Source organism: Euprymna scolopes, chromosome 11, assembly GCF_053919585.1.
Source record: "Euprymna scolopes isolate OS-2025 chromosome 11, ASM5391958v1, whole genome shotgun sequence".
NCBI classification, from domain to species: domain Eukaryota; kingdom Metazoa; phylum Mollusca; class Cephalopoda; order Sepiida; family Sepiolidae; genus Euprymna; species Euprymna scolopes.
The window spans coordinates 5,959,576-5,986,534 of NC_136492.1; the positions used below are offsets into that span (position 1 = coordinate 5,959,576).

General features: G+C 34.2%; 1 protein-coding gene across 3 annotated transcripts in view; it reads left to right on the forward strand.

Moving 5' to 3' along the window:
• The first annotated feature begins 13,743 nt into the window (after positions 1-13,743).
• The window catches only part of LOC145287757 (nardilysin-like), a 118,628-nt gene continuing 105,412 nt past the window's right edge, over positions 13,744-26,959 (forward strand). Inside the window, exons 1-2 of one of the 3 annotated variants that reach the window (XM_080135538.1) lie at positions 13,744-13,885; positions 24,612-24,811. In XM_080135538.1, the coding sequence (XP_079991664.1) occupies positions 24,723-24,811 (89 nt within the window). In that variant the 5' untranslated portion in view covers positions 13,744-13,885; positions 24,612-24,722. Of the gene's footprint in view, positions 13,886-14,316; positions 14,474-20,245; positions 20,363-24,611; positions 24,812-26,959 lie in introns of those variants that run through there. The other 2 variants (XM_080135536.1, XM_080135537.1) reach the window with 2 other exon arrangements.

Sequence of the window (26,959 nt, forward strand, 5' to 3'; positions counted from 1 at the left end):
GGAGCACTCTGGCCATTCAAAAATTGCCTGAGCAGACCCATCAACATTCCCTGACAGGGGTTTCTTAGACAGGAAGCAATAAATGTACTCTCCCTGAAAGATAGGAGGCAAAGTCCTGGGAGGATGAACCTCCTAGGACTATACAGGACAACTAACCTCAATCAACAGAGCACAGATCATTTAAAAAAACAAACCCATACTTTGTTGGCTTCAGAACCCAAGTAAAAACTTTTGGCTGCTTTAACAGAGTAATTGTTTTGCATGCAAGCGACTAGAGTTGTGAGTTATAGTCGGCTAATGTACTTCCTAACTTTTGGCATGGCTGCTACCGGAAGCGGTGACAAGGCAAATCAGTTCCTTCACTTTTATTGTTCTTCAGTATTTCTATTGTGAAGCGATTTATTGAAATAAAATATAAGAAAAGGACATTATTGAAAAATATGCAATAAAAATTAATAAAATTTTGAAAAGATAAGAATGACGCAATTAGTCTTTATTTGCATTTTTAATAACAAGAATTAAAAGAATAAGTTTTCGTTTTATTTGACCGTTTTAATTAAAAATATTTTTTAAAAAATGAGTTTTCATTTCATTTGACATTTTATAAGAAATATGTTTATGAAATTATAAGAATGATTTTTTTTTATCTTTTAAAATAAAAGTATATTATTTGAATTTATATAATAAATATGTTTATGAAAGTATAAGATTTAAATTATCGAAATCAAAATAACAAATAAAATTATTAAAATCAAAATGACAAACTTTCAAACATACCAAAACATGTGCGCAATACATAATATTTTTAATAGTTTAAAAAAATTTTTTTTAAGTATTTTCAGTAATTCTTTTTTTAAAAAAAAAAAAAAAAAAAAAAAAAAGTTTTCAATAATTCATGATTAAAACAAGACAAAAAAAACCTTTTTAATGATTATTAAATTAAAAAAAAAAAAAAGAACGATCGGAAAACTGTAATAAAAATGGAGTACATGCACAGGGTAGAAATAGGCGTGAGAGAAAAAAAAGCAAAGGAACTGATTTGCTTTGTCACCACTTTCGGTAGCAGCCATGCTGGAAGTTAGGAAGTACATTAGCTGACTATAACCAAGTTTTGAATCCTGAGTTCAGATGTATCCTACTGATATGCCCAAAGGAGTTTAGGGTTTCCGATCTATGGCTTTTATTTGTGCATGTTGTAACATGGTTTGATTTTTTTTTTTTTTTAATAGTTATGCAAATAAAATGATTAATATTTTGAAGTGATTAAGAATTTTGAAGCACAAACTTCTTTTTTTTTTATCAAAATGACTGGATTTTGTATTGAATGACCGAAAAAGGAGTTAGCAAATAAAAGAAAAAATCTCGAAAAAATTGTTTAAAAAAAAAAAAAAAAAAAGAAGTCACTTTTTAAATAGTCCGATTTTTGACATGGGCACTTCAATTTGATTTAAAATTTTATTAAATAATAATACAGATTATGAACGAGAAACACTTTTAGACTGAAGCAATTTGTATTTTTGTCACAATCGAGCGTATCTTTTTGGGAAGCTGGATAAAGGTACTAACTGACCATAATGTACACACATACTAAAATATATATCAATATTTCAATATAAAAAACACAACCATGTATATGGAAAAAATTCCAATCAACTTCATTGATTACAGATTCTATCCAGCTCAGTAAGTCTTTTCGTAAAAGAAACATCTTGATACACACTAATGATAATATATCTGACGAAATAGAATATAACTGAGGATACTTTATAATAAACAAATTATGTTGGCTATAATTAGAAAAGAAACTACAAAGATAATTCGAAATTCAATTTTAAAAAGCAATAAAAAATAAACAAATGACATAAAAAAAACTTGTCCTTATCCAGAATTCTCCCTATATTTTGAAAGAACAAACAAAGAAAAATCTCTGATGTATGTAGCCATGACGAAATGAAAACATTATATTCCAAAAATCATGTAAATTGATCAAGTAGTTTTATTTATAATAAGTCAAATTTTATGAATAACCAAAGCGTGATCATCTTGACCACCATTTTGAAAACAATCTTAAAAAAGAAAACAAAGGAAGATCATACAGATTTTCCTTTATTTTTTTTTAATGTAGGGGAATACTGGACAAAAAACATTTATGTTATTTCTCATTTAATTGGGTTACAGGGGATAAAAAAAAAAACATGTTTTGACCCTTGAGTGCTCTATGGACATAATTTTTGACAAGTTGTATAAAAATTGGTTATAGTTAAGATTGTATGTTCTTTTTGACTTCCATTTTTTTTTTTTTTTTACTTGGAAGTCACCACTTATCAAGGCCTGAAGGTCACTTGAGGATAAGAGTGAATGAATGTAAGGTGGTAGTTTAATAATCATTAATAGTGTAAATTGGGTAGAATTTGGATTATTTATGAGGCTCAACAAGAACTTGTTTACATTGGAGTTGAAGGCTACTATGTTGTATTCAATTGGGAAGCAGACCAGCAGAACAGTGTCCCACAGGTGGGCAGTTCTTGGAAAGAAGTTTTGTTCATGGAATGTATTTAGATTTAGGCCCAGATAGAGTGGGGGAAATTATATATCGTGGTTGTAGCTAGTCAGGTGTTTTTTGTAAAAGTTTGGCAAGGGGGAACAATAGATTGGCGTTCAGTTGAGCACTTGGTAACAAGCAAGATATGGTCCCTTCTGATTAATGATTATTTTCCTCAGTGCAGCGAAATTTGGAATTTTTAATATTGAATTTCAAGACAAATTTTAAGTAGTTTTATTTTTTATAAAGAAACTCATTTTTAAGCGATCAATGGGAATTGTAATGTCACTGTAATTAACATATCCAAAAATTATGAAAGACGTTAAGGTAGAAAAAAAATTATTAAAAAACATTTTTTGATGAAAATTAGTAAAATTAAAATGATTGGCTAAAAAAAAAAACGCTGGAGGTAAATAGCGTGTAACTAATGCCAATTCTTTGATAAATTGTCTGTTAAAAACCTAAAATATGAGTTAATTGCCTTGTTTTTAGCATAACTGAGTTACTTCCCTTGTTTTGTCATTTCTTCTCAAAGAAATATGGCGATGTCTTTTTTTACGATAAGATTGAAAACTCATGTTTTTTTTTTTTTGAATAATGTGGTGATATTTAAGTACTGACAGGCAAATCAAATAGATATCATTGATTTTAGTTGAAATTAACATAAAAATAAAGCTATAGTAGAACCCTAGGATACAGTGGCCCTAGAATACTTGGGGGGGGGGGGGGGTTTACGATGTGGAATATAATGTTTTTCTGGTCCCTGGTTACAGTATTTGCCCCGCCTAACAGTGTTATTTATGTTATTTGATTATATACATGTGTATTATATACTGTACTGTATTTTGTTACTAATTTTAAATATGTATTGTATAAAATTTTGCTTAGGCCCCGCCATACAGCGATTTTTACCTTATGATCACAACCCCAGAACAGATTAATGCCGTATCCCAGGATTTTTTTTTTTTTAATCCATTTTTTTCATTTTCCAAATTTCGCTATTATAGTGTAGTTGCACCTCTTCTCTCGGATAATGTACTACCTCCATCCCAATGTTAAGAATGGCTTTTTTGTCGGCTTGACCATGGCTAATTATCTATCCAAATGGGCAGCAGAAACTGGAAGTCATGACAATCTTGATTCTAGCCAAAAATTGTTAACGGGGAAAATAACTGTAAAGAAAAGGAAAGGTTAAAATCTTTCACGAAAAACACTCGTCTAGCTGAAACCACTGTCAATAATTTTCCCCACTCTTTATCTGTGCCTAAATCAAAACACAGATTCCATGTACAAAGCTTCTTTCTTAGAAGTGTATGCTTGTGGAACTCTGTTCCGTTTGCCTGTTTCCCACCTGACTACAACTTGGATGTCTTCAAATCCAACATAAACAAATTCCTGATGAACCGCCCTCTTAAGTAAGACACTTTATCAAATCTCCAATACTAACGATTACTACGATACTATCCCATTGATTACTGTACATGCAATAACCCTTATCCCCGAGTGGTTTCCGGGCCTTGATAAGTGGTGACTACCATGTAGAAAAAAAATAAAATAAAAAATAAATGAATTATTAAAAAATTATCTTTCCAAAATTTTTGAAGTTTGGAAATAAAATTCAATAATGGAATTTTAACAGAACAGTCGGAGAAGCAGGTAGCAGGAAGGGAATTCCAAAGTCTAGCAGTGCTAGGGAAGAAACTATTAGAGTAGAAGGCTTTCTTACTTCTAGGAATCTCTACTGTGTAGGGGTGGGATTTTGCTGTTTGTCGGGTGTATTTATGTCAAGGGGGCACAAGAGCTTGTAGTTCGTTGGAGCACCTACCATTAAAATACTTGTAAAACAGCAGAAGGATGCTAGTAAAAAAAAAAAAATAATAATTTTGGTGCTTGTGCAATATAATGGATATTTTGAAAAAATGCATTTCATATAAAAAACACTTAAAGACTTTGTGTTGAGCAGAAAAAAAAAGTGGTTGTAGGCAAGCAGGCAGGCTTGAACCCGTGACACAAAGGCAGGAAAGAATACCTGACGTCTTACCTCTACTCCATGACGTGACTGGAAGTTCGGAACATTGAAATTAGTAAAGTCATTCCAACCGATACAATGACTTGTAAAAATGGCGATGCAACCCCCCCCAAAAAAAAGCGACTTCCTGTAGAAAAGTGCCCAGTTGAGGGTGAAGGAATTAATGTTTTCAGCCAATTTTTCGATATTTGTCATCTGAAGGGTTGAGCTTCAAAACGATACTGATCTCGTGAAAATCTGTCACCTATGTTGAAAGTTTTAGGCAGACATACATGCATTTAAGACAGGTGAGATTTATATAATTGACTAGCGGGGGTACTTGGCGTTGCCCGGGTGTTACGCGGTATGTGTGCTCTTAAATCAAAAAGAAATCCAGGGGGGGGGGGAGTAAAAAAAGTTTTGGTAAGTTGGTAAGATCGAACCCGAAGCTCTGAGGCGAAGTTGGAAAATAAAATATGAAAAAAACATGACACGTTAACCGCTCGGCCAACAAGAATGAGTTACTGAAAGATGTTTGAATTTATTTAAGTAAGAAGAGAATTGACAGGTGCCTGCATGGAAGTTAACATTTTGTACGAGTGTGACGGCGACGTAAGCAATAGCTATTCAGCAGTTAACATTTTCTGCGGAACAATTTTAATGATATCAATAACCTGGTTTGTTTGTTTTTACCTAACTTTGGGGAAAACCAGCTCCCACGTTTATTAAGGGAGTGTCTCGTCTTAAAATGAAAGCAACCGTCTGATATGATGACAGTAAGCCGACATTGACCAAACATTACATCGCTTTCTAGAGACCACTGGCCATGGGCCAGAGATTCGAATCGAGTTTCGCTTTTTTTATATAAAAAAATGAAAGTAATATGCGGTGATCCCAAAATGTCGAATATTTAACGTTTCAAGGTCGGGCAAATTAAATAGACAGGCTACGCCCGTTCGTAACTCGTAGATATTATGATTTCGATGTGATATAAAAAGTTCTAAAAATGAGCGACGGCCTCGAGAAGCCACTGAAAAAAATCCTTTTGCGAACATACATACTCACATTTTCGCTTTTATATATATATAGATGTCAAAATTATAAATTTAAAAAATTATGAAATAAATGATAGAGGTGCTAGAACTACTTTTTGATAAACATTAGCTGTCCGTCATTTTCTATTTTGAAAGAGCAAATTACAATTGCAATTACCTCCCTTGGATTTTAACACCTGTTTAACACTAACAATCACGATAAAAACTTTAAAAATTTTATTTTTAATTGTAATTATTTTTCAACTCTTATTATTTCTTTAAATTTTTTTGCTTCTTTCGACGTAACATATAATGCTTTTATTTAAAATGCATTTATTTGAAATTTTATAGTACACAAGCACCCCCCCCACAAAAAAATTCACTTATATATTTAAAAAAAATTTTTTTTTTTTTCCCATCATTATAGTGATATAGCATGGCTAGACAGCTATAATATGATGATCATCGGAGAACGCGTGTAAATGAAATAATATGTTTGTACAGAAACATTAAGGGTTTATAATTATTGGAGAACTCATGCCAAAAAGTGGATTTTAAAAATATCTTCTTTTTTTTTTTTCATTTATTTATTTATTATTATAGCATCTAAAAACCAACAATGCTTCAGAATTACTCCAGGAGATCTCTCAATAACGCCGACCCAAACTTAAAATTTACTATAGAACACCCAGACTCTTCTGAATCTCTTTCTCTACTTGATTTTAAAATACAAATAAAAAAAAATGGTGCCATATGCACTGAATTCTACAGAAAACCCGCCAGCAAACGCCTCTTCGTACATTTCAAATCTGCACTACCTCTCAAGGACAAACTAAACTACGCACATGCCGAAATCTCACGCATACAAGACAAATGCACTAACATCTCCGACAAACATACACACACTAACAATTTCCTACAGACCCTCCTACTAAACGGCTACCCTAATACGATCCTATCCTCACTTTAAAAGAAAAAACACAACACCCGACCCTTCTCTAACAATTGTTTTCTAAAACTACCCTTCCTCAGTGACAAAATCTCATCTTCAATCCGAAAAGCCATCCGCAGCGAGGGACTCAACATTCAACTCATCCACACTGGATCTACTTTAAGACAACAGCTCAACCGAAAACATCCATCGCATACACCTTCCCCTTGTTCACTCTCTAATTGCCCAATATCACACACAGGTTTATGCTTTAAGAACCACGTTGTTTACGACCTACAATGCGCTAAACGCAGTGCATCTTATATTGGAAGCACTACCAGATTGCTTCACCACCGCATTAAAGAGCATTTAAACACTACTGCTTCGTCGTTCTATAAACATATTCGCACTTGCATTAATTCAGAACCGGATTTTCACCTCAACATTCTTGCTTCTTCAAGAAACGTAGGTCAACTCCGTATTCTCAAATCTTTAATTATTTTAAAATATACTCCCACACTAAACAATAGACTGGAATTGAGCTCAGCTTTTATAATATAAGTTTAAAACATAAGAAAAACAATAATTAAAATAATATTAAAAAAAAAAAAAAAAATTATTGTTTTAAAATAATTAAAAGATTAATAAAATCTCACAGAGTTACCTCCCTTCAACCCTTGCTTGAATAGTCATCTCCCTTGATTCACAAACGCAACAAGTATTTTAAACACCAACTGATTTATTTTAACGTTCTCCTAACGTCATTTTTTGTTCTATATTTCACGGTATCACGTGGCAAACTCTGTAGCTGCTTTTCCAATTTTGAACACTCTTCCACTGTCTTCTCTTGAAAAAGGACTAATAGGTCTGAAATATATTGAGATTTATAACACCATTGAATACAACAAGAAAAAAAAAAGTTTACTGTTGTTTAGAGTTATAATTTGTGTGAAAAAGAAAAAACAAACAACAACAAAAAAAGAAATTTATTTCTTTTGTTTTCATTTAATTTTACTCTATATATAAAAAAAAAAATCTCACATTGTTCTTGGCTTTTAATTTTACCTTATAATTTTCTTCAACAATGCTTCAAGCAGACTACAATCTACTTATTTATTTATTTATTTTATTTATTTATTATTATTTTTTTTCATTTATTTATTTATTTTTTTCATTTATTTATTTTCTTTTTCAGTGTATCTTTTGTTTCTGGATATGACCTTAAACTATATCCGATGGTGAGGCCTCAGCTTTGGGGAGTGTGGAGCCACCCTTTAATTGCCATTGCAGCCAGGTCCACCCTGACCCAAAGTGGTAGTACCTGTTAGGGTCCCAGCTATGGGTTGAATAGAAACCAATCTGGAAAAAAATAAATATATTCTATTAAAAAATTTTTCTTCAAAATCACTGGATTTCACATTAAATAACCTGAAAAGGGTTGATATGCCGTAAAACAAAAACAACAAACCAATCAGTGTGTACGGCACAATCACGTGGACACACTGGTTCTTGCCAGATCACCAAAGTTAAGCAAAGTTGAGCCTGGCCAGTACCAGATGGGTAACCATTTGGGAAGGTTAGACGCTGTATGTACCTTCTGGGAAGGTTGGGCATGGGGCCAGCATCCTCACCCTGTAAAAAGAACTCCTCGCTACGTTATGCCATAGGTCCTTGTGAAAATACCCGAGTTCGAGAAGATACACCCAAAGAAGGTCAAAAGTTACACTGACTGAAACGTTGTAAAAATAACAGCCAAGATGAGTTGTCCGAAGAATTCCAATAATCTTCACTGAAAAGAGAACAGCCGAAACGTGAAAAATGACAAAAATTAAGATGATGTTCAATTGGTTATAGTTAGAAAACAGGTCATTTTAAGTTTTACTAGCAAGGTTATCCAGTGTTGCCCGGTTGTCCTAATTTCCATAAATTATGTAGGTTACATAAAAAAACAAAAATGAAACTAAAAAATCTTCAATATATTCAAAAACAAAAATAAAGAAAAAGTGGTATGCTATACGTATCCATGATGTAATGAAAATTTCATGTTCCAAAAATCACGTAAATTGATCAAGTAGTTTTATTATTATAAAGAAAATCACTATTAAGCGAATTATAGAAACTCCAAGGCATTACAACTTAAATCTTGCAAGTTTTGAATTATATTGTTCAGTTTGAAAACAGTTCAATCTTTGTCACGTTATTATAAGTTTTACTAGCAGGGTTATATGATGTTGTCCAGGATCATAATTTTTATATTTTATATCAATATTTTATGTAGACTACATAGAAAAAAATAAATAAATAAATAAAATAAAACCAAATTCTCTTAATAATTCATAATTTGAAATATTCAAGTTTATTTTATGACAAAAGAAGAGTAAAAATACTTATGTTCCAAGTGAGATTTGAACTCACGATCTCTGCTTCTAAATACGATGCACTAAATGATTGAGCCACTGTAGCTGCTGTTGATTCTTAAGTTCTGCAGAAAGATTTTTTGAATTCAACACCTGAAGAAAATCAAAGGTTGTCTCGACCGAAACTTTGTGAGAATAAAATTCAAGATGAAAAGAACAGTGATTCAAACAATCCAATTCTGACGTTGATTTGAAATAGTTTATTCATCACATTTTTATCACGCTGTATAACTAATCAGCCTCCTCAGCAATAAGATCAGTTGTAGTTGTGATGACTCTACTCTGTAAAACTCATAACATCTCGTAACTCTTGTTTCCCTTATTTTATCCTCACATTCCATGATTGATGTTTCTGACAAAGAGGGAAGAATTGCTGTTTTCTGGCTCAGAATTTTATCCAGCTAATAAAAATTAAATTAAACGCTGGAAAAATGGTGGGATCTTTCTATCGATCCGGTAAATATCTCACTGCTGATGCTATTCTCTATCTATATAAGAACCAGGTACGTCCAAGGATGGAATATTGTTGCCACATCTGGGCAGGAGCTGCTAGAAAGGACTTGTCCTGCCTTGATAGAGTTCAAAATAGACTTCGTAGCCTCATAGGAGATGTCCTTTTCTTTTCCTTGCAACCTCTATCTCACAGAAGAGATGTTGCGAGTTTGTCTCTGATGTATCGTTATTTTCATGGAAGGTGTTCAACTGAGCTTCAATCTATGGTCCCCCCTCGCCAAACTTTCACAAGAAACACTCGTTTAGCTGTACACACTATCAATAATTCCCCCCACTCTTTATCTGTGCCTAAACCTAAACGTAGATTCCATGAACAAAGCTTCTTTCTTAAAACTGCATGCCTGTGGAATTGTCTTCCGTTTTCCTGCTTTCCAGCTGACTACAATATGGTTGTGTTCAAGTCTAACGTAAATAAGTTCTTGATGAGCCGTTGTATATAAGTTATCAAATTTACCAAATTTTCATTACTAATGATTACTATATTGTCCAATGTCTACTGTACACTCTTTAACCCTTATCCTTGAGTGGCCTCTTGGCCTTGATAAGTGTTGATGCCTATGTAAAAAAAAAAAAATACTTATTGTTGATTCGATTTTGATATTGAAGCAGTATTTTGTTTATTTTATTTATTTATTTTGTTTGTTAACTTCTTATATAAAGTGGCTGTTTGCCTTGTTTGGAGCTACTTCCATAAAAAAAAAAAGTCTGATTCATTTAGAGACCAGAATACAAATGCACAAGTTCTCGTACAATTTTATTAATAGACAAATATTGTAAGGAATAAACTAGTGTTGAGATGGTTAGTTGGGAATCAGTAAAATCAGAACTTTTGGGAATATCGAAATCAGAAAAATGTTTTACTGTTTTCCAATGCCAAAAACGATTCTTTTGATTGTTTTTTTTTTTTTTGATTCTGTTTAAAGCAAAATTTTCCACTGCTGGTAGTAGCGATAAAATAATAATAAATATTTATTAATTTTTAACTACCGGTAAAGCTAAAATCAAGTCTATTTTTACGTTTGATAGAAGTCACTACTTATCCAGGTCCAGAGGCCACTCGAGGATAAGGATTATTGAGTATACAGTAGTCAATCGAGCAATATCGTAATTGTCAGTAGTGGAAATTTAATAAATTGGATTACTTAGGGGAATCACCACATATCAAGGCCCAAAGACCACTCGAGGATAAGGGTTAAGAGTGTACAGTAGTCAATTGAACAATATAGTAATTGTTAGTAATGTAAATTTGGTAAATTTGTTAACTTATATGGAACGGCTCATGAAGAACTTGTTTACGTTGGACTTGAAGACAATCAGATTGTAGTCAGCTGAAAGGCAGGAAAATGGAACAGAGTTCCAAAGGCGTATAGTTCTAAGAAAGAAGCTTTGTTCATGGAATCTACATTTAGGTTTAGGCACAGATAAAGAATGGGGGAAATTATTAATGGTGTTTTCAACTAAACAAGTATTTTTCGTGAAAGCTTGGTGAGGGGGGGGCATAAATTGGAGCTCAGATGAGCACTTGTCATGAAAATAATGATAAAGCAAAGACAGGCTCGCAACGTCTTTTCTGTGGAAAACAAGCTGCAAGGAAGAGAAAAAGGCATCCTCCACTAGGCTATGGTCTATTTTGAACTCTGTTGAGGCAGGATAAGGTGCTTCTAGCAGCTTCTGCACGTCCAAGGATGCAGCATTGTTGCCACATCTGCATGTGGCAACAATGCTGCATCCTTGGACGTACTTGTACAGGTTGAGAATTGCATCAACCGTGAAAAATATCTACTGGAGCAGTAGAATGATGTAAATGTTTCATTTCAGATCAGGAGTAAAGGTTAAGCCCAGAAGCTTGTCAAAACATGGAGCTTCCCTAAGACGAGAGCCATTCATTTCAATGGATGCCAGACAGAGATGAGCGTTGATGATGTAGCTTTTTTTAACATCATTAAAATTAACCAGCCACCTCTTTCCCCATTGCATCATGTGATCAAGATCAGAGGAGAGAGAATCAGAGAACTTGGTCATTTATAGCCTTTGATGTGTTGCCATAGATGGTAGCGCTGTCAGCATAAATGTCTACGAATGATCTTAGGATTTGGGAGATCATTGATGTAGATCAAGGAGAGAGTTGGACCCCTGAGGGACTCCAGCATTAATACTGTGAGCTTCTGATTTCTGCCATACAACCACTACTCTTATGAACCTATCAGAGAGAAATGATTTAATAATTGAAAAGACATTTTCAGCTATACCATAGTTGGAGATCTTATGAAGTAGACCTTTATGCCATACCCTATCAAAGGCTTTTGATATGTCAAGAGCAATTGTTTTAGAAAGGAAGCCTCTGTCGAGAGATTCACTAATCCTATGAGATACAACCATTAGCAGATCTGCTATAGATCTAGCAGGACAGAAACCACATTGCATGTCACTGAGAAAGTTATTTTTACTGAGGTGGTTGACGTCTGTAATTTAACAGAGATTCCAGTAACTTACTCATGATGCACAAGAAACTTATTGGTCTGTATTGAGAGGGAGATGACCAATCACCTGAATTCTTAAATACTGGGCATACTGATGAGGTTTTCCAGGGTGTTGGGAAGCAATTCTCCTGAAGACAACCCTTAAACAGCTTTGTAAGTATGGGAGCTAGTTCTGGTTAACGCTTTTATAATTGTGAGGAAATAACTACTATATAGTTCAATATTTCGAGATTTATAAAGAATCGGAATTGGTAACCGTATCGGAATCAGGGAAAAATGTTGGAATCGTCTCATCATTAAAATAAATTATTATTAACCCTTTACCGCCAAATTATACTTTCAAATAAAAAAAAACAATATTTCTTACTCTTATGGCTTGTCAGCCCAACTGGTCTTCAAAGTATAGGTCTATGCATGGTTCAACAAGTGAATGATATATAATTATATTCGTGCATCAGTTGCACGCTTTCATCATGTGTGAGTTGCATGATTAAAATATTTATTTATTCAAAGAAAAGCTGCAGATGACCCAAGGATATTGTGAAATATTAAAAGTGAGTTCACTCATTCTGATACTATAAATATATTTGTATTTGTAATTGTTTAAAAAAATTTTTTTTTTTTTTTGTATTTTAATAAGAAACGACAAAATCATTTCAAGTTTAAAAAAAAAATCAAAAAAATTCCCATTAAAAAGATAGGTAAGCTAAATATTTAATTAAAAAAAAAAAAGTGATGCTTGTCTTTAATTGTGATTTTTAAAAAAATCAGTAAAATTTATATGAGGTGCCTTTAATAAGTTTCCAAACGTTTTTTTTCTTTTGTACAGGCATTTAAAATTGTCATAGATTTATGAAAATTCACTATGTTATCGCTATACATCTTAGATGACCGATTAATTTTTATGATTTCAGATTCAAATGAACAGCTACAGCAGGAATTGGAATACACCTTACTAAAGCCTGATTATTACAGCTGGTGAATTTCAAAAGTGCAATCCGAACGTGATAACACTTGTCTAGCTGAAAACACTATCAATAATTCCACCCACTCTTTATCTGTGCCTAAACCTAAATGTAGATTCCATGAACAAAGCTTCTTTCTTAGAACTGCACACACTGTGGAATTGTCTTCCGTTTTCCTGCTTTCCAGCTGACTACAACGTAAACAAGTTCTTCATGAGCCGTCCCAGTTAAGTTAACAAATTTACTGAATTTCCATTACTAACAATTACTATATTGTCCAATTGACTACTGTACACTCTTAACCCTTATCCTCGAGTGGTCTTTGGGCCTTGATAAGTGGTTATGCCTATGTAAAAAAAAAAAAAAAATCTGTTTTACATGTACTTTATTGAAATGTGCTCTGACGATGGTCCCTCGACATGAATACCTTCGACAAGCAGCAAAATCCCACGCCTTCATTGTAGAGGTGCCCGGTTCCCAGAAAGACTTCTACTTTAATAGTTTCTTCCCTCAAACTGCCAAAATTTTAGAATTCCCTCCCTGTTTCTCGTTTCCTCAACTAGTTACGTGCAGAAATTTAAATGCAATGTGGAAAGATATCTTGCTGCTCAACTCCCTATTGTCGCTGGAGGTATGTTCCCAAAGTTACATTAGCCTCCTATTTCTGGATGGCAATTTGCCCTGTTTGAAATGAATAAAAGTTTTAAAAAAAAAAGAAAAGAAAATCCTCTACGCATGAAGTTAAAACTAAAAAAAACAACAAAAAAAACATTGGCACTTGTACACTACTGTTAATTTGAATAATTTTTTTTTTTTTTCATTTTGAAGAACTCATTTCAGGGGAAGATAATTCAAAGTTCCAATCAAGTGATTTTTAACATCGTATTCAGCTAAATCCATAACAAGCGGCACTTGAATGAATGGTTTATTTTATTGTCGCTACACCGTAATCACGTGATTAACATTTTAGCAGACGAAAAATTGGGAGCCTAAAGGTCTAGGAGAACCAGTTTCACATATTTTCTTTCATGTCAATTTGCTTATTTCTTTTAAACTAAAACAGGAAGTCCGGTTTGGTAATCGGAACATTTTCACACCGAGGCTAAGTTTTCACTTAACACCGGTACAATCGCACTTAGGGTCACTTATGCTTCTGAATCGCATAAAAAAAAATTTAAGAAGTCGGCTTTCATAACCATGGTTCGCATCAGTTTGCACCGTTAACTTGCACATGGATATTTAATAAAGCATTAAGTATAAATTACGTTGTGTCCGGTGAGATGTGAATTTAGTCCCCCTGTAAAAATATTCCGTAGGATCCACCAAGATATAAATATAAGATTCAGCAATTATTTTTATTTCTGTTAAATATAATTAACTGTTTTGAGTGTAAGTGCTTGATAAAGGTAGTTAGTTCCAAGTTATATATATTTTTAACGGCTATACAATCAGAAAAACAAAAGGTCCGGGTGTCTTTTTTTGAAAGTGGCTAAAATGAATTCCGCGTCCGGTGTCTTCGGCACTCTATGCATCTGGCACGTGTGTTTTCCTTGTCATGTAGATACACAAAAGGTTCATTATTTGTAAGTACTTCAAAAAGTCACCAACCTTTCATTATTTCAGAAGAAATTTATGTAATGTTTGAGTTTCTCGCTGGCAATGTCATGCGGCTACCCCCCCAAAAAAAAACAAACAAACCCCAATATATATAATAAGTGGGGGTTTAGTTTTTAATCTTCTCTAATACGCAAATTGGTCCTCCTCTTTTGGTTTTTCTAGTCATTTTTTTTTTTTTTTTTCAGTATCAGTCTGAATTTTGGGTCGTGAAATTAAGCGTATATTTAAACGGTTCGCTTCCAAAATGCCTTATTTTCTAATGGTAGTAGTGAAATTAATTTTTCCGGTCAATATAGCCTGGTTGTTCCATTGAAGACTTGCCTGCAAATGGTTTTTATTCCGAAAGTCATTCTTAACATGGGGGAGGTTGGGGGTAATTCCCCTAAAAATCAACTCTTTGCAGGTAAGTCTTCAGTGAAACAATCAGGCCACATTGACCATTTTTCCTGATTTGGTAATTTTTCAGAACAGATAACAAAGCCCCCACCCCAAAGGAATGAAAAAATAAATATGCAACAAATAAATGTTACCAAAGGCAAGATAAGTTGCTCTATCTAATTGGATAAGTGTCTTGTGATTTTACTTATTAAAAAAAAAATTTTTTTAAACAAAGGTAGTGTCGAGTTGGAACGAAAAACAGAATGGTGGTTTCATTCGAATAGAACTAATCGCTTAAAAATCGAAAACTGAATAAAAGACTGATAGAAGAAACACACCCAACAAATGTCATCAATCATGCGAAAAATGAAATTTTCTACTAGTATTTTGTCTAATTTCCGATTTTTGAGCGATTACGGAGGCTCAACTATGGCCCGAATGAGAACACCAACCATTTTGGGGTTTGTATTACTGTACACATAGATTCGAAAAAGTTGTCAAAAAACAAATATATAACAAATAAATGTTATCAAAAGCAATATAAGTTACTTTTCTACCAAACTGTATATATTTTTCGTGTTTTTATTCAATGTAACATGTTTATTCAGCTCGAAAAACGGTAAAACTATACAAACACCGTGACAGCGAATTAACCCTAACCCTAATCCTAACCCTAACCCCTAACCCTAACCCTAACCCTAAACCTAACCCTAAACCTAACCCTAAACCCTAATCCTAACCCTAACCCTAACGCTGTCACGGTGTTTGTATAATAATACCCGAAAAACATACATTGTTTACCGATGTATTGGAAAATTCAAAATGGCGCCCGACTCTCTTTAACACGGTAAGTTCGGGAAAAGGTGTTATAAATAATAAACTAGACAAAATACTATTAAAAAAACACCGAATATATGTCAACCTATGTCACGGTAATATATATTGAGCGAATTTCTAACAGTATTTTGTCTAGAGGTTGTAGCTTCAATTATCCAGTGCAGGCGACACCCAAAATACAATTGCTAATTACTTAGGACTTCTACCAAGTCATGGCTGATGGAACAAGAGCATGCTCCTCCCGTGGATTAAATAAAAGGTTCCATTTGAAATTTTGTGCAGATTCCTAAGTTCAACAGAAAGATTTCTCAGTTTGACAAGATATACCTGAAGAAGGTCGGTGGTTACATCAAGCAAAACCAATGAAAATGGCACTCAAGATGAGAACAGTAGTCCGAAGAATCTAACTTATATGAATAATCAATCCTCATCTAAAAAATTCAGAAACAAAAAAAAAAAAACTGACTAATTTTCATTGCATTTTACTGATATTTAAAAGTAAAATTGACTTTTAATGGTCCCATTATGTCCATTGTGTTCCTTGCTTTTTTTTTTTTTTTTTTTTTCGTATTGCCATTCGTAGGAGGAAGCCATGGACCATGCAGCATCAATGATATCTTTGTTGATAACGACATCATGCCTACGTCTCAGGTCAAGGAACATTTGGTTTGATGTGGACTGTGGTGTAAGGACTCGGAATCTATGCTGGAATGATGATTTTAAGAAAGCACAGTGTCTTGCATTGGATGTGAAGAAATGTGGTCTGAGAAGTTCCCAGTATTGTCACACAGCGAACCATCTTCTACTTGTTTGGAAGGATTGTTGGACACCTCTTAGTATGTGCGTGCCTGAATGTGACATGTAGAGTAATCAAGAGGAAAGCTAGTCCGATCACGAATGGCTGGGATAACTGAATATATGTGGCGATGCCAGTGCACTAGCAACCGGGGTTACATTGGAAAGATACGAGCATATGTTGGAGAAAACTTGTTGACTGTGACATGAAAACGATGCACAGCATATTGATTTGGCTGAACTGGATGCCGTGCTGAAGTGCATTAACTTGTCTCTTCAGTGGCAGGCCAAGATGTTGCACATAAAGACAGACTCTGCATGTATACAACTAGGTGTTGGATATTCTCAACGAGAAAGCGAGTTCACACCAAGACTGCTAGTGAGATGCTCATCATGAGATGATTGAGCACTCTCAATAGAGGAATACAAACTCTCAGTGGACGTAATGCTGGTTGCATCAATTTAAAAACAGCTGATCAGTTGACATGTGTGCCACAGTGGTGGTTCTATGCAATGAAGAAAGATGAAGGACCTGAGCTCCTGATCGGTGCTGTCGTACATGTAGCTGAGCTGGACGTGGCTCGGATTATGATCATTCACAGAAACAATAAACATGCAGTAGTGCGACATACCACTTATTTTGGCAGAAGAGTTTGTCCAGTGATGACAAAAGCAACATTTAAATACGGCTATATTAGACATGTGCGGAATGCCAATCGATAGATACAGCGCCAGTCGACGGAGAAGAGTAAACTAGACATAAGCAGCAATTAGCTATGGTGCTTACCATTTCCAAACAATAACATTGTCGTCTGTTACAGTTTTCAGTGTGGTGGCAGTTGGTATGACAGGACTCTGCAAGTATGCTTCGTCAACTGGAGTGGTCTATTGTGAACGTGGCCCACCGCAAGAGCTACTCACGGATAATAATACAACCTTCCACAGCAAGGCATTCAGGATGTTTACGTATGAGTGGTGTATGAACCTGAGTTTTTTCTTTGTTTTTGTTTTTTTTTTAATTGCATTTTCACTCCAAACAAGGCACAGTGCCACTTTGATGTAGGGGCTACTAACTGGGACATAATTGGAAGGATACTATGTAGGGAGTTGAGCAGCAAGATGACTATTTACATTACACTTGAACTTTAACATGTCAGTACAGTAGGGGAAACAGGAACCCGGAAGTGAATTCCAAAGTCTAGCAGTTCTAGGAAAGAAACTATTAGTGTAGAAGGCTTTCTCGCATCTGGGGATTTCTACTGTGTAGGGGTGGGACTTTGCTGCTTGTCAGGTTTGTCAGGAGTATTTACGTTGAGGGGGTACAAGGGTTTGTTTGTTGGAGCATCTACCATTAAAATACTTGTAAAACAGGCAAAGAGATGCAACATTTCATCGATGGGACAGAGGTTGAAGCCTAGCTGACGGTGCAGGACCTATTACGTTGGCGACTCTTTTGAACCCTGTCCAGGAGTGAAAGACTAGTAGCAGGTGCACCAGCCCAAATGTGACAACAATACTCCATACATGGACGAATGGTGGCCTTGTAAAGGTACAGGGTACTTTCAGGCATAAGTAACTTTCTAGCATTGTAGAGAGAGCCCATCTTCTTTGCAGCAGCGGTGGCGGCAATGCCCTCGGTGTATCTGTTCCAACTCATGTTCCCTGTGAACGTTAAGCCGAGAAGTTTGCAAGAAGTACTTTCAGGTAAAGTATCTTTAGCCATAGCTATTGGTGGTTGAAAACGTTTCTTGTAATTATTGAAGGAAAGAAGCTTAGTCTTAGCAGCATTAAATGTACCATTCATTTTTGACTCCATTCTATTACAGACTGGAGGTTTTCCTCTAGGGTTGCCATCATTGCCTTGGATATGTGTTCATTTGTTTTCCCCTTGTGCTGGTTATAGAGCATAATGTCATCAGCAAATATACCCGTCTCTGAGACAATTTTATGAGGGAGGTCATTTCTGCATATCAGGAATAATAAAGGTCCAAGGATCAATCCCTGAGGTACACCCATATTTATATCATATTGTTTTGATGTATGACCACCGATTCTTTTATTTAAGAAGGATTTAATTATGTTAAGTATTCTGTCCAGTAATACCAAATGATGTGATTTTCATTGTTTTGTTGTGCATACGCTCCGACCGAGAATGATATAGCAGAACAATGGCACCATATTTATTGTAAAATGAATTGGGGCCAGGGTGCACTGTCCCATAAAAGAGTACAATGTAACCCCCAAAAGACAGTGACTCCTATTTGACCGCACCAGCCAATGTTATTTACAGTTACCAGGTGAAGGGAGTTAATGTTATACCACCATCTCCACGACGCTGGAGATGGTGGTAGGGACAACATGTGGGAAAAGGCACCGGAAAATTCCCGATCTGAAATGGAACACATACATCAAATCCATTGTTAAGGTCGCTGGAAAAATGGTAGGATCCTTCTACCACTCCAGTATATATCTCACTTCTGATACAATTCTCTACTTATATAAAAGCCAGGTTCGGCCAACGATGGAGTACTGTTGCCACATCAAAGCAGAATAAGCTGCTAGAAGCAGCTTATCCTGCCTTGACAGAGTTCAAAATAGGCTTCGTTGCCTAGTAGGGGATGCCCTTTTCTCTACCCTGCAATCTCTTTCCCACAGAAGAGACATTGCGAGCCTGTCTCTGCTTTATCGTTATTTTCATGGCAAGTGCTCGACTGAGCTTCAATCTATGGTCCCCCCTCGCCAAACTTTCACGAAAAACACTCGTCTGGCCGAAACCACTACCAATAAATTTCCACACTCTTTGTCTGTGCCTAGACCTAAATGTAGATTCCATGAACAAAGTTTCTTTCTTAGAACTGCCCGCCTGTGGAACTCTCTTCCAATTGCCTGATTTCCAGCTGACTACAATCTGATTGTCTTCAAGTCCAATGTAAACAAGTTCTCGATGAACCGTTCCCCCTAAGTAATCCAATTTACAAAATTCCCACTACTTATGTTTACTACGCTATAATCACATTGACTAATGTATACCCATTAACTCTTATCCTTGAATGGCTTCCAGGCCTTGATAAGTGGTGATTCCTGTGTGTAAAAAAAAAAAAAAAAAAAAAAAAGGATTAGGTAACAGAGATAATCAGTCCACAGTCCATCCTGATGGACGGAATGCTCTAACATGTGAAGGACCTATACTACTGCTACAGTGTTCTCTCGCCAGAAGAAGGTTGACGTCTGAGACACGACGATGAAATGGAGTCAAGACAATTTTCACGAAGCAGAAGTGGAAGTGTATGCTCCCCGAGAAGATCCACATTTCTGAAGAAACCTCATTTCTGCGAAGAAATACCAGACTTTTTGTCTCTTGACCACTTTTTTATTCTGTTGTCTATTGGTATTCATTTGCTTCCCCACGTAAACAAAATGTGACACAAGGTCATTTTTAATATGAGGGAAAATCAGCTCCCTAAAAAGGGGTACTCTGGCAGTAAGCAAAAATAAAAATTGCCTTACTATAGAAGGGTTTCCCCTCAATCTTGGTTAGTGGAGGAGAAATCCTTTAGGACTGACACAATTTTTTATTTCTATTCCTTTCTCCACATTAAGGAATGACCTTGGTGTCTAACTTTGCCCTCGTGGGGAGGCAAAGTAAATAGGAACTTACGAGTAAAACTTAAAACTTATTTATGACATCATCGATTGTCAGTTGGCTGCTGCCGTTTTTCATGACCATCATTTATGACATCACATTTATGACATCACACTGCTTTTTGACAACTACCTTCACCATTTAATGCGCTTCATTTCCAAATAAATCAGCAGTTAATACATGCCCACAGTTCCATTTTCAAGTAATTATATATATTTCTTTCTTGATAATAATTATCAGTAAGTGTGCCCGGTGACAAGCAAGATATGCAGAGTTCTAATTGTATATAGAATTATATGCTTTAACAATGTTCTTTTTTAATTGTTGAAACATGGTTGAATGGTAAAAAAAATATTCCATGCAATGTTTTCTGGTGCTATTGCACTTTAGTTAACCGGAAAAAATTTTAGAAAAGAGGAGACAATCCAATATTTAATGCTTTTTATTTGTGAATTAAAAAAATAATAATAATTTTAAAAATAATTTATTTTAAAATATAAATGATGGTTTCGTATTCTTGGAGTTGTTTTTGTTTTATTTTTTATTTTTTTTCGCCGTCTATGGAGCCACTAACTTTTCTCCTTTCTTTTCCAAGATGCCTTTAATATATTAGATTAGATTTACAGGAGCGTTTTTATTTGTATTTTTTTAATGTTTTCATTTGTATTTTTTTAATGTTTTTACTTGTATTTTTTAATGTTTTTATTTGTATTTTTTAATGTTTTCATTTGTATTTTTTAAATGTTTTTACTTGTATTTTTTAAATGTTTTTATTTGTATTTTTTTAATGTTTTCATTTGTATTTTTTTAATGTTTTCATTTGTATTTTTTTAATGTTTTTATTTGTATTTTTTTAATGTTTTTACTTGTATTTTTTAATGTTTTTATTTGTATATTTTTAATGTTTTTATTTGTATTTTTTAAATGTTTTTACTTGTATTTTTTAAATGTTTTTATTTGTATTTTTTTAATATTTTTATTTGTATTTTTTTAATGTTTTTACTTGTATTTTTTAAATGTTTTTACTTGTATTTTTTAAATGTTTTTATTTGTATTTTTTTAATGTTTTCATTTGTATTTTTTTAATGTTTTTACTTGTATTTTTTAATGTTTTTACTTGTATTTTTTAATGTTTTTATTTGTATATTTTTAATGTTTTTACTTGTATTTTTTAAATGTTTTTACTTGTATTTTTTTAATATTTTTATTTGTATTTTTTTAATGTTTTTACTTGTATTTTTTAAATGTTTTTACTTGTATTTTTTTAATATTTTTACTTGTATTTTTTAAATGTTTTTACTTGTATTTTTTTATGTTTTTACTTGTATTTTTTTATGTTTTTACTTGTATTTTTTTAATGTTTTTATTTGTATTTTTTTTTAATGTTTTTACTTTTTTGTTTTGTTTAGTTCTTGTCCAAAATTATTAAAAAAACAAAAATAAAATGTGTATGATGTACATATCTGTAGCGGAATGAAAATTTATTACAAAAAATATGTCAATTTATCAGGTAGTTTAATTTTTAAATAAGGAAACCAAATTTTATGAGTAAAATTTATTTTAACTGGAATTCATTATTGAGATGAGTATTATTTAAATTAATTTTATTTTTATTGCCGACAATTATCCTCATCTTTTCTTAGTTGTTTTCATGACGTTTTGGCCAACTATTCCTCTGGCCTTCATCAGGTGGTAACCGCGACGGGATAGAAATTTCGAATCTCCTAACTGCATTCTCAATAATTACTGCCTTTCATAGTTGTTATCGTCTCACCATGTTTTTTGGCCAAGTAAGCCTCTGGCCGGCTTTGGGTAGGATTGAAACCGCTATTTTCAGACAATTCTCACCTGGAACCGTAGAGATTCAACGTCTCTATCGACTGCGCCACGGGCCCCAAAGGGCAATCAAGGTTGGATTTTTTTTATCTTATAAATCCACGTTTATTTATTATCTGATCTTCCATGGTCGGGTCCGTACCGAATGGTATATATATTGTTTAATTGGAATTCATTATTGAGAGGAGTATTATTTGTATTAATTTTATTTTTTGCTGACTATTATGCTCATCTTTGCTTAGTTGTTTTAATGGCGTTTCAACCAACTATTCCTCTGGCCTTCGTCAGGTGGTAACCGTGATGGATAGGAACTCTGAATCTCCTGACTGCATTCACTGCAATTATTTATTGCGAAAATTATGTCAATTTATCAAGTAGTTTTATTTTTTAAATAAGGAAACCAAATTTTATGAGTAACAGAAGAGCAGCTGTTTTGAACATTTTGAAAACGATCTGAAATAACAAAGGGAGGTAACTGAATAATTCAAAAAATTTTAGTAATGCCTATGAATTTCAAAAAATCATTTAAACTGATTTTTTTTTATAGAAACATCAAACTGCTTGATCAGTTTTTGTGATTTTTAGAATATGATATTTTCGTTTTATCATGGCTACATGCATGCTACAATTTTGTTTTACTCTTGCTTTTAATATAGGGGGAGATTACAGACATAAATGACATTTGTTTATTTTTTTTTAAAGTTGGATTTTGAATCATCCTTTTAGTTTACTTCATGATATGCCAACATAATTTGTTTATTATTTCTTCATTGATTACAGATTCTATCCAGCTCTATAAGTCTTTTAGTAAGAGAAACGTCCTGATATACAATGACTATAATGTATATGATGAAGATACTTTCTAATAAACAAATTATGAGTTCTTTTCTCACACCATTACAATAATATATATATATATATATATATATATATTGTTATTATGATATTCAAAATCGAGTACATCAATGGGAGGTTATTCTCATATTCTTGTCCAGGGTTTCCAGATTGTTTTTTTTTTTTTTTTTTTTTCAACCAAATTTTGCGAATTGGAACTTTTTTTTGGAGCAGTTTAACCTTCAAAAATTGTATTTGGCCTTTTTCAAAGCATAACCTAGGGACTTCAGACCAAGATAAAAATGTAGTATCTGTTCTGATACTACACTTCAATTTTTTTTTCTCAGTTAGTAGAGGAGAAATCCTTCATGACTGAGATAATTTTTAATTTTTGTTCCTTTCTCCACGTTAAAAAACAACCCTGGTGTCTAACTCTGCCCTCAAGGGGAGGCTTTGTAAATAGGAACCTATGGACTAATAAAGGAGCAAGTGGAATATTATATAGATGATATTGGAAAATGAGGCTACATCAAATGGAGGTCACTTGCATATTCTTGTTCAAGGTTGTTAGATTGACTTTTTTAAGGTCAAATTTCACAAAGCAGTTGTTGTGAAGCAGTTTGGCCTTCAAAAATTGTATTTGGCCTTTTTCAAAATGTAACATATGAGACAGATTTTGGAACAAGCAGAATCTATATATCTATAAAAGTGAAAGTGTCTGTCTATCTGTGTACATTTCCCTACACAATAACTCAGTCAATTTTCAGTCTACAGACTCAAAATTTGATATACAGGGTAGTGAGATTTGGGAAAATCTTTGTAATCAGTTTTTGGCCAGAAATTTGGCTGTTAAGGGGGTCAAAGTTCAACGATTTGACCTTTGAGAACTCTACCAAACTCCTCCGCCAATATTGGGTCGGAACACTTAAAACTTTAGAGATAGGTTCCTTGGACATGGATCTAACTTAATAACTTGATTTGAGCCCAAAACAATAAATGTTAAGGGATCATAATAACGGTCAAAGTTAAAAATTTTTTTACCTCTGCGGTCTCTACCAAATTACTCAGACAATTTCTGGTCTACACATTTGAAATTTGACATAAAGGGTATTCAGAGATAGGGCAAGCTTTTTAATCAGTTTGGGTTGAAAATTTGAGCTACAAATATATAAATGTATGTTTGCATGTCTTCCTAAAACTTTTGACAGAGGTGACGGATTTTCACAAGATCAGTATCATTTTTAAGCTTGAGGCTTCAGATGACAAATACTGAAAAATTGATTAAAAACATTAATTTCTTCACCCTCAACTGGGCACTTTTCTACAGGGAGAGATCGCTTTTTTCGCCAATATTTTCGAACATCATCCTCTCTTTTTGATTGTCTAGCCTTAATTTAAACTTACGTCACTTCCAGTTTGGCGGTAGTCGTAACAACAAAGACGTCACGTTTTTTTTCCTTTTCTTTTCCTCCTTCGCGGTACGGGTCTGTCTTCCTACTACCACTTTTTTTTTTTTTTTTTGCTCAACACACACTTCCAAACACCCGGGCAACGCCGGGCACCCATGCTAGTAAATAATAAGAATAAAACAATATAGTGTTTCAGAATTTTTTAGTTGAGAATTAAAAACTTTTCTGTGGATTATTCAACTACTGTTCTCTGTGTACGATTTATTTCCATCTTGTCGAACTTGGGAATCCATATGAAATTTCAAGCACATTGTAACGTAGCCCGTTATGTCGCAAATTGTTTTTATATTGAAAAATTGATATATATTTTAGTTTCAGGCTCTGCTGACTCATAAGCGGTTTGCAGGAAAATCTTTTGGGAAACCCTCCTTGCTGTCAGCATTACCTTTGTCTCAGAGAGGTCGAACATATTTTAACGGCAAGATGCCAGTCGTTGAAAAAGGCACAGAATCATCAGGTGATCAAACTACTTCCGGTGTTATCAAGTCCCCAAATGACTCGAGGGATTATAGGTAAGTGTTATGTTTGATGTTCATCTTCGTCGCCAACTGTGATGTTTGCAGGTTGAACCAAATAACGTATAAGGCTCAATGAAGACTCAACAAAACAAAGGTAGATCAATAAGAAGTGTATTAGGAAAAGTATATTTACAGTATATTTACATAATGGTTGTCAGGTAAGAGAGTCTTGGCTGGGGAACATATCTGCTCTTGGCTCGGCCTTCGGTGGCTTCTGGTTAACACACACTCAGACTAACCGAGTTTTGCTATTTATGTGTAATATTATCCACATATGTAAATGAGTGGGTGCCACCACAACAGTAAGTGAAAACGCTATTGAAAAAAAAAAATGGTGAACAGTCATGGTGGCAGTCATAGCCACAGTACCAGATGTAAACTTTCTGTAACATACTATACTGTACTTCTGGAAATAAATCGTACACCGTCCATTATGACTGCAATTCCTACAGCTACATATCTAGAAAATGCTGCTATTTTAAACCTGACATAACGATATGGGATAAGATGGAGAAAGAAGCAACCTTAGTAGAAGTTAGTGTCCCCCAATGATGCTGGGTTATACAAAGCTGAGAGGGAAAAGATAATGAAATACTAAGGTCTCATGTATGACATGAAGAGAAACTGGAATTTTAGGAAGATTTCCATCATTCCAGTAATTATAGGAAAAATCGCACGCATAAAAAAGAATTTCAAAAACTCTCTGGCAAATATACCAGGTGAACCAAGTGCAAGAGAGATACAAACAGTTGCAGTTAAAGGGTCGATTATAATCTTGAAACGATCTCTTAATTGGAATATCTGAAATAGCAAGTGAAAGTCTGGCATTTAATAGTTTATACAAGAGTGCTCAATACCAAAGTAGAGCGAGTTAACTCATCACTCTTACATTCTATGCTTAATTGTGTCATAATATTTTATCATAATTTTAGTATTTTTTATCTTTAATTTTTTTTTTATCATTTCATCTCTGAATTATTGTATCCACATGACTGTTATTAGGTGACTATAAATACAGGGTGGCCCACTTAAAAGTAGCCCAGAAAAATATGTAGTACGAAAGAGAAACATTCTTTCATTGTTTAAATTATTTGTAGTGTCATAAAAGATGCTGGAAGGGCTCCCCGTTGACATCTATGCATTTCTCAGCACGTTTAACGATGTTTGCAGATTCTGCCTGTTGATCTTCTCTGGTGATTCTCCTGATAACGTTGATAATGTTCTCCTTTTGTTGGTCTAGATTGTGAGGATTATTTGCAAAATCTTTTTGTTTTAAAAAAAAAACCCAAAGATAAAAACCACATGATGACAACTCCGGGGAATGTGGTGGCCATAACCCTTTGCTTATTGTCCTTTTTTCCGTAAACATGTCATGAACTCGTGTCAGTGATTTGTGAGACGTGTGGCATGTAACTCCATCTCGTTGGAAAAAGAATTGCATTTTGTCTTTTGATGTCATTTGATCGTTAAGAGAAAGATCAAGCTACCTCTATAAGGCAACCATTCGCCCATGTATGGAGTACTGTTGTCACATCTGGGCTGGTGCATCTGCTGCTTGTCTCTCACTCCTAGACAGGGTTCAAAAGAGAGTCGCTAACCTGATAGGTCCTGAACTGTCATCTAGGCTTCAGCCTCTGTCCCATCGACGAGATGTTGCATCCCTCTGCCTGTTCTACAAGTACTTTAATGGTGAATGCTCTGACGAACTGCAAACACTTGTACCTCCCTGACGTAACTACCCCCGACAAACCCGACAAGCTAAGTCTCATCCCTTTACAGTAGAGATCCCTAGGTGCAAGAAAGCCTTTTACTCCAATAGTTTCTTCCCCAGAACTGCGGGTCTTTGGAACTCCCTTCCAGGATTCTGCTTTCCCAACTGCACTGATATGCAGAAGTTCAAGTGTAATGTTAACAAACTTCTTTCTACTCATCTCCCTTCATAATGACCCCGCTAATTAAGTCCCTATTAGTAGCCCCCTGCTTCAAAGTGGCACTGTGCCTTGTTTGGGGTGAAAATTGAATAAAAAAAAACAAAAACAAAAAAACTTATAAGTAGGCTTCTTAATCTGAAGAAATTGATTAGATTGGGGTACTTTTAAGTGGGCCACTTAATCTTAAGATTATATATATTGGGCTATTTTT